Raw genomic sequence first — 9,164 nt, 5'->3', positions numbered from 1 at the left:
AAATAAATAAAGTTTAAAGTTAAAAAAAAAGGTAAAACGAAATACGTACCAATAGAGTGGGCGTGATATATATATATATATATATATATATATATAACCCTGATGCTCATTCATGAAACTAGGAGTGGGATTTGGATTGCAGTGTGTTGTAGTAGTCAGGCATCTTCATGCGGCGGTGCAGCAGCTGACGAAGGTATATGACTATATAGTCTTATGTTCAAGTAACTATATACTCCTGTCGTTCAGGGGACTATATAGTCCTATCGTTCAAGTAACTATATACTCCTGTCGTTCAGGGGACTAAATAGTCCTATCGTTCGAGTAAGTATATACTCCTGTCGTTCAGGTGACTATATAGTCCAATCGTCTTAGTAACTATATTCTTCTGTCGTTCAGGTGACTATATAGTCCTATCGTTCAAGTAACTATATACTCCTGTCGTTCAGGTGACTATATAGTCCTATTGTGCAGGTGCATCCGATTGGTGCAAGGTCCTGAGACCCATCCGCCGTAGAATCCCTCACGTAAGCACGTGCAATGTGCACACGGAGCGAACGGTACGTATTCATTACATCACTAAAATATAAAGTTCTGTATCTGTGTGTGGGTAAGCATGTGTAGGGACTAGCTTACCTCTGTCTCAGTCAAACACCGCTTCACCATTGAATACGTACACTCCAGGCGGTAGTTGAGATCACCAAACCATATCACATGGGATTGCGAGTACACACTCTCTCGCTTGCCCGAAGACCCAAACGTCAGGTAGTGACAGCAGCGCCTGTAGTCATCATTGCGTTTGTACGTTTTGTCCTGGTGGGCTGTGTGAGGAGACGGGGTGATGGGGAATGTGGATTTCGGAGAGTCTGTTGGTCATAAGTATATGTACATGCATGGGCACGTTCCCAATTCATCAGTCAAAGAGTGCGCAGGTCAGTAGGTGCGCATGTGAAGAACACACCCGGAAGGAGAGATCTGTCCACGCCTACAGACTGATTTGTACACATCTCATAATTTAGGTTCGTGTAGTTCAACTTGTGACTAGGACAGCTCATGAGGTACATAAAAGAATTGTATCTGAATATACCTATACATACATATGCGTGTACATCAACCCCGCACATGCACATCCATACATATCGCACTATTGAAACTTGAATTTATATATCATGTCTACATCCCTGTACATATGCATGGGTTTCACAAGGGATGTGAATTGTGGATAGACTGTACAGGATTATGTAAAGTAGTGCAATCCCCTATCTCCGTTTAAATAAGGGCGTACACTGCCCATAGGTAGCCACAAGGGCCTTAACAAAGACTTGTGCCACACCCACCTGCAAAGTGGGCTGTTACCAGTGTGAAAGATTGGCCGTTGACCAACTCGAATCTCGTGGCGATGCCACTCTTGTTTCCCTGTAGTATGGATGTCCATTTCCAGCGCAAAGGAAATAGAAGAAATGTTTGAGAATACAACGTTCAGATACATATAGATACCACAGCTGAGATCACGAGATGAAGGTGGTTGCTTCCACTAAGACAAGCATGATAACTAGTTGGAGGGGGTAGGTATACAATTGAGCTGCCCCTTGTTCCACAGGCGGTGTTGCATTGGAATGCTTGTACTGCTACTGCAAGTGATAACTTGCGAAGGGTGTGCGATATCAATCACAGGATAGAGACATCTGCCAAGGGGTGGGGCTTATCAACACATTCGTTCCGAATAGTGCAGTATCCGATGCACCGTCACCTATTCTGGGACGGAGGCCATACCAGTAGATTGTTGAAGCCAAGGGTCACTTGCTGGGTATTTGCCCGTCTAATCAGGGGCCTTATTTCTTTGCGCAGGAATACTATGAGGCCCGCCCAGCCGCAGCGATTCACAACTGCTCGCATATATCCATCACCTGCAAGTACAAATAAACTGCCATTTCACTAACAGGATTGTTTATAGCCATCACATGCCAGTATAAATAAAGCGTCATTTAACTAGAAGGATTGTTTACAAGTGCAGATAAAGTGCCATGTAACTAACAGGATTGTTAATAGCCATCACCTGCCGGTATAAATAAAGCGTCATTGAACTAGACGGATTGTTTACATCCATCACCTGCAAGTACAAATAAAATGCCATGTAACTAACAGGATTGTGTACAGCCATCACATGCCAGTAAAAATAAAACGTCATTTAACTAGAAGGATTGTTTACGTCCATCACCTGCAAGTACAAATAAAGTGCCATGTAACTAACAGGACTGTTTATAGCCATCACATGCCAGTATAATTATAGCGTCATTCAACTAGAAGGATTGTTTACATCCATCACCTGCAAGTACAGATAAAGTGCCGTGTATCTAACAGGATTGTTTCCGTCCAAGTGAACAGGCAACACATGGCTGATTCCCCTGTCGTGATCAATGAAGTAGCTGCGCATGTGTGTTCCACTCCCATGGATCGGAGAGTATCTTGAATAGTTTCAATTGGGATCAGCAATAACAAATTCACACTCGCCCATCCCAGGTAGTCCCTTGTCCGTCATACATACCTAAATGCAACTGTATCTTTCTAGTGCATACCCAAATGCAACTGTACCTTTCTAGTACATACCCAAATGCAACTGTATCTTTCTAGTGCATACCCAAATGCAACTGTATCTTTCTAGTACATACTCAAATGCAACTGTATCTTTCTAGTACATACTCAAATGCAACTATATCTTTCTAGTGCATACCCAAACGCAACTGTATCTTTCTAGTACATACTCAAATGCAACTGTATATTTCTAGTGCATACCCAAATGCAACTGTATCTTTCAAGTGTATACTCAAATGCAACTGTATCTTTCTAGTGCATAACCAAATGCAACTGTATCTTTCTAGTACATAACCAAATGCAACTGTATCTTTCTAGTGCATACTCAGATGCAACTGTATCTTTCTAGTGCATACCCAAAGGCAACTGTATCTTTCTAGTACATAACCAAATGCAACTGTATATTTCTAGTGCATACTCAAATGCAACTGTATCTTTCTAGTACATACCCAAAGGCAACTGTATCTTTCTAGTACATAACCAAATGCAACTGTATCTTTCTAGTGCATACCCAAATGTAACTGTATTTTTCTGGCCCAGTCTTGGCGTAGCACGCCCGTCGCATCATCGAAGTAGCTGGCTTCTATCAGATCACTCGATAACTCCTGGAGACTGGTGAGTAATTTAACACAATTAGTTGACTACAGGAAATAATATATCACACTTGCTTGAATAGAGGAATTAAAAGAACACACTTAGTTGATTATGGTAAGTAGTGCAAAACACTTAGTTGAATAGAGGTATTAATTTAACACAATTAGTTAAGAAGCCGAACTAAGGTAACGCAGTTGGTCATATGAATAAATTCAAAATACTTGATTATATAGCCAAATTAAGATATGACGCTTGGTTTGATTATAGTATTCAATTTAACACACTTAAATTCAATCATAGCAATTAATTTAACGCACTTAGTTAATCAGACGAATAAAGATAACACACTTATTACAAAAGATCGATTTTGTGAGATTCAAATGCTTGATCATGTTGATTGGTATACCACGCAGCACTGTTGAGCACTCTTAATCGCACGTGCAGGTATATTGCCTATGCGAACACGTGCATAATAACAGGAAAATACAAGTATAATAACAAGAAACATACAAGTATAATAACAAGAAAATACATGTATAATAACAAGAAACATACACATGATAACAAAAAACATTCAAATATAATGACGGGAAACATACAATTATAATAACAGAAAACACACAAATATAATAACCCAAATATACAAGTACAATAACAAGAAACATACACATATGACAACAAGAAACCTACAAGTACAATAACAAGTAGTATGCAAGTACAATAACAGGAAATATGCATGTGTAGTAACATGATACATTCAAGTAGAATAACAAGAAAAATGAATATGAACCAATGGTAGCTGTGACATAAAATGCAGTGTGCATGAAGTATATATGCAAGCATCTGCGTGTACACGAGTGTGTGGAAGTCTGAACTAACTCGTCAATGAGACCACTCGAGAAATCCAAACAGAGCTTTAACCCAAATGGATAGATAAAAACCCAAACGCAAACTTCAACCAAATACAATGTAAATCTATTTATATCTGTGTACCCCCATATGTTTCGCAATGACTGGAAGACAATTTGACATCTGAAACATGCCAGAGCAGGAGTATGGCTTGATATTACACTACACAAGTACGTAAGGACTGCATTGTATACAACAATCGAAGAAGATGCACCGGAGTATGTTGCTCGACAAGATGATTGAAATGATTTGCTTACTACAGAGAGATTCATCCCTGGGCCATGATATAGGCCGAAGCGACTGCTGTGGTTCAACACTGATTTTGAGAAGTGATGTACGTAAATAGATTGAACGCTTATAAACGCTCTCCTTAGCGCAGATGATGGAGACAGATGAACAGAATAATAATACATCTCAACAAAATGGGTCGAAGAATGTATACCACTGACAAACGTGACATCAATGCTTACGACCAAGCGTATATACCACAACGAGACTGCAAACAACAACTCTTCAGATGTTTTTTTCTAACGCGAGAGTGCGAGGTTAACAGTTTTATAAAGAAACAAACTATATGGGAATACATTCGTCGGTTGTCTGCCATTGTTATTGCACCCCCATGGTTGTTATTTTACGCTATAGCACAATTAATACGAACGACAGCCATTTTGTGGATGTCGACATATAACGGCGATGTCCACTTAAGCGGGAGCATTTATGTGTATGCATAGCTATAAACACGTATAGTATAAATTGATAACACTAACCCGAAAGCAAGCACATCTGGCCGAGGACCTTTGTCGGTCCTGAGCAAATCGTCAAGAGGTGGCACAGTACGGAGTGCATTTATATTCCATGTGACCACGCGAATATTCAATTCCTCCAACATTATAAAAGTGATCTGTATTATGGCTTACACTGCAGTATGGTATACGGTGTGTTTAATATGACATACGCTGTTCACAGCTGTAAAGTCAATGTCTGAGCGCTCGGCTCCGAGATTGAACTGAATATCCTTATCAATTTGCTGATCAAAATATTTACAATTTTACATACGTCTCATGTAAATAACCCCCGAGTCAAAGTTCGCAACCCAACCCACCAGTGAACCTTTTTCGAATGAAAACGCCCAAAACAAAATGATGACCACAGATAGGCCCAAATATGTATGTATAAATAAACAGATACCATATGTCTCCTAAATCCAACACTTACGTAATTGCATGAGGTTCACATATATTTATTCCTCAATATTTACGTCCTTCGGACGTTAGTTCGACTTACTATTTTATTCTTTCTACTTTTCTAGAGAGAGGGCCATGTCAATATTAAATATTTACCTGCGACTTGGGAATCGGGAGACGCGACAATGCCAATGCTATCTTTATTACTTCTTATTTAACCTCATCTATTTCTTGCCCTCTCAGTATGTATTTGACATTTCAGTGGTAACTACTCGCCAATGCTGAAAGCACTCGTTGGTGTACTTTCAAAGTCATATTTTTAATAATATGTACAAGTCTGATAAGCGAATACATTGTGCATGTAGATTGACTATAAGTTGTAACTGTTGATTAAGCTGTCGGCGTATTGCTCAGCTATAATTCCCACAGAGTGCGCTGCAATTACCGCATGTAAATTTAGCAATTAAATTTTTAGTTTGAATACACATACGTATCATCGAAAATTCTACAACCGTATACTATATAAATCATCAAGAAAACAGTATATTGACTGTGTTCTCGAAGACTAGAATGCCATGTCTAACATAATGGCGGACAGTATTATGTAACTCGCATTACAGTTTTAGATAAATTCTGGGATCTTCCGCTGTTAAGTTGTGCATCCGAATACTCCATTATGAGGATTTATTAAATCCACGACAACTATAGCTACAGAGGCCGTAATATAACTAAAAAATAGCCTTCTAAACTCTAAAACATTATAAAAAGTCCATAGTCTCCGGTGCTTCTCATGGTCGGAAGAAACCTGATTTCTGCTCGCGACCCTAATGGCCAAGGGCTTCTTTATGCCTAGTTTCAAAGTGATTTTTAGAAAAAAAAAGGATTCTCATGAAATTTGATGACGTAGTTTGTGATATTAGTAAATTAGAAAGTTTGTCCGGCACACGTGCGCCAGCTTCACAAGAATAAATCACGATTTCTGAGAACTTGACCACAAGTATATGTCATGTACAAAAGTATAAATAGAGAGTAAAGTTGGTGGTCTACAACATTGACCTTACTCTACAGGATTTCATTTCTATAGTAAGCGTCTGTATCTTGTTCTTTCCGAACTAGACACATTATTCAGACTCGATGAAGAGGCTGATGCTTATGCATGCAATTGGATGCGGATGTTCCCATTCACGTTAGTGTACGGGTTCATCATTGATGATAATCATCATGCAGGGCCTCACTGAGAGTCCACCTTTTTATACATATATAATAAGTTATAAAAACTAAATACAACAGTAGTAAAGAAGTTGAAAGATAGCGGGTGATACATATTTTCTAGTGACCTCGTGACCAAACTGCACGTAATCATCATATTTGCTTGTATTTATTTGCAGTTTGTGTCGCAGTTCACAGCTTAACTGCTCACAAAACAAGGCATACTTTATAAATCAAAGCTGGCAATAAACGTTCGCGAACGACTTCTACAGAAATATAAGTAGCAAACAATGACATTTCCTTGTTGACGATGGAAAAGTACTGTTGTTCTTTGAGGCTTTGTCCGCCGAAACGTAGACATATTCCGCATAGGTGACATATACGGCACATAGGGACCCGGATACTTGTCGAATGCTCTCAATATTGACGTATCGTAACTCACTTTTGTACAATTATACACCGAAGTATACGCGAAAGACATTGCGTGGGTCGTAGCGACTACCAAATAGTATGAGGGAGAAGGCAGCTGGGTTGCTTCGTAGAGTGCAGGTAGCATGATGTATTCACCATGCAAAAGTATGACGGGTTGTCTTGGAGGCGCGGACTGACTGGCTATTACAGCAGTGGAGTTCTACATACATACCTAACCCTAAAACCCAAAAGCGATTCGACGCTCATTTGCGGAACTGTTGTGTGCACACATCCACACCTATGATCAATTGGCTCGAATGTCGATAGCTTCGTAAACACACTCTGTTCCTATGCAGTATATCAGATCTATCATACAGCTCACATTGCGGTGTCCGGAACAAAATGAGACAATTCAGGGTGATCTGCCAAAGGGCAGTGGAGCATATTCAAGTGGAATCACAAAACATGCAATCACCAGATTATTTCGGGCTCCAAACGCCGTGATATAACATGAAGAGATATTATTTTATGGATCTACAAGTGGTGAGGCAGCAATGAAGACAGCGTTGATTTGTTTGTTGATAACCTGTTCACGACAGATGAATAAGCGAGATAATTCAATACACAAGACGAAACTTCGGATACTGATACTCAACTTTGTGGCTCGTTCAACTACAACCATCTAAAAAAATTAAATGCTTAAAATCACATCCATGACTTCTCTCGTTCTGTAAACCCCGATTTCCTCATATGCTGTTGAATTATTCACATTGTCTGGAATTTCGCGCTGTCAACGAGTTCAACATTTGATAAAATAGCTCGTGCCTGTATATATACAGATTCTCGATAAAATACTACCGACACGAATTTGGCCATCGTATGACATAGGATGCATATTCGATGGTCGGTGCCACAAAGTCTAGCAATAGTCGGGAGAATTTCGTCTCATTGTGGTGGTCTGCATTTCCATTTAAAAGTCTATTTAAGTTCCCATTACAATTGTTGCAAATCCGAATTGGTATTCAGATACGGACTACAGCACTTTTATAAGATCTGTCTGATTTTCTTCGCAACAGATCCTTAGGATGACTTCATCTTCTCAGAGGTACCGATAAATTTGTAGTCACAAACATAGATCGATATATTCTGCCCTGGGCATAGTCAAAACACAGACATTCAATTTTTTTTCTTGCCGTCCAATGCTTCAAGTCTGACAGTGTCACATTGAGATTCCTTCAATACAGCACAAGAATGCTCGATTCGACTAATCAGAACTGTATACACGCGTATGTAGTGTTCGACCATTCCGTAGAGGATATCAATCATCTACACATCGCAAATGGCCTTCGCGTTAAATTTTCGGACGCTCTCTATTTACTTTATTCACATCTACGCAATCATTTACCAACTGAATGGATATGCACTCGGTTATCGTCGCCTCCGCAGAGAATCTGTTCTTTAGACGGCCACGCGACGCATAGAACCTTACCCTCGATGGCTGTGAACAGAATTGCGAGAATTGTGAGAATGGATACACCGCCAGTGAAGTTGAGTTGGACATGAACTATTAAATACAAACGTAACTATTAAACACAAACGGATGAATTATGTAAGAGCCAGATGGCCGAATACACAAGATGCACATGGCAAGGGCGAGCATGCGACACTTGAGTGTCATTATTGCGCTCCAGATGAAGAACTACTATACACCAAATCAGAAAACAGATTTAGGTATATGTAGACACCTAACACATATGCACTGATACTTACAGTTCAGCATCTCTTATTTCATGCAACACATACAAAGTGGTATACCTTTAACAGTGTGTAGTGGGATACTCGAGCGCGCGTCCCATATCTTAATATCGCCATCATACGCCGCTGACACAAACTGGTTGCCGTCGGTCGGGCTCCAAGCCACAGACGATGTCATGCCCGTGTGTGATACCAGAGTACGTTTGATCATCGTGGTTGCTGAATGAGAGATTGTGTTCAAACGCTTGGGTTGTGAGTACTTGAGAGGCAATCACACACACACATATATACACATACATATAAATATACATACATACATATACTCATACATATACACACACAAACATGAACATAACTATAACCATAATCACACACAGACAAACACACACACACATATATATATAATTGTAAATACACACACACATATAAACATAGACATATATATATATATATATATACATATACAAACATATATATACATACGCTCACATACACACCCACACACCCACGTAA

The 9,164-nt window shown here is 39.5% G+C and overlaps 2 protein-coding genes across 2 annotated transcripts in view; both read right to left on the bottom strand.

Annotated features, from left to right (window-relative positions):
- Positions 1-5,090, bottom strand: part of SARC_03286 (hypothetical protein) — a 6,671-nt gene extending 1,581 nt beyond the window's left edge. Inside the window, exons 1-5 of the mRNA XM_014302939.1 lie at positions 4,860-5,090; positions 3,101-3,201; positions 1,771-1,904; positions 1,335-1,413; positions 634-818 (exon numbers count right to left, since the gene is read on the bottom strand). Coding sequence (XP_014158414.1) covers positions 634-818; positions 1,335-1,413; positions 1,771-1,904; positions 3,101-3,201; positions 4,860-4,981 — 621 coding nt within the window. The 5' untranslated portion in view covers positions 4,982-5,090. The remainder of the gene's footprint in view (positions 1-633; positions 819-1,334; positions 1,414-1,770; positions 1,905-3,100; positions 3,202-4,859) is intronic.
- A 3,166-nt stretch (positions 5,091-8,256) lies between these two features.
- SARC_03285 (hypothetical protein) overlaps positions 8,257-9,164 on the bottom strand; it is a 4,739-nt gene continuing 3,831 nt past the window's right edge. The window contains exons 5-6 of the mRNA XM_014302938.1: positions 8,712-8,870; positions 8,257-8,394 (exon numbers count right to left, since the gene is read on the bottom strand). Coding sequence (XP_014158413.1) covers positions 8,294-8,394; positions 8,712-8,870 — 260 coding nt within the window. The 3' untranslated portion in view covers positions 8,257-8,293. The remainder of the gene's footprint in view (positions 8,395-8,711; positions 8,871-9,164) is intronic.

The sequence above is a fragment of the Sphaeroforma arctica genome, assembly GCF_001186125.1.
Source record: "Sphaeroforma arctica JP610 unplaced genomic scaffold supercont1.164, whole genome shotgun sequence".
Lineage (NCBI taxonomy): Eukaryota > Ichthyosporea > Ichthyophonida > Sphaeroforma > Sphaeroforma arctica.
This window is presented reverse-complemented; position numbering and strand designations above follow the sequence as displayed.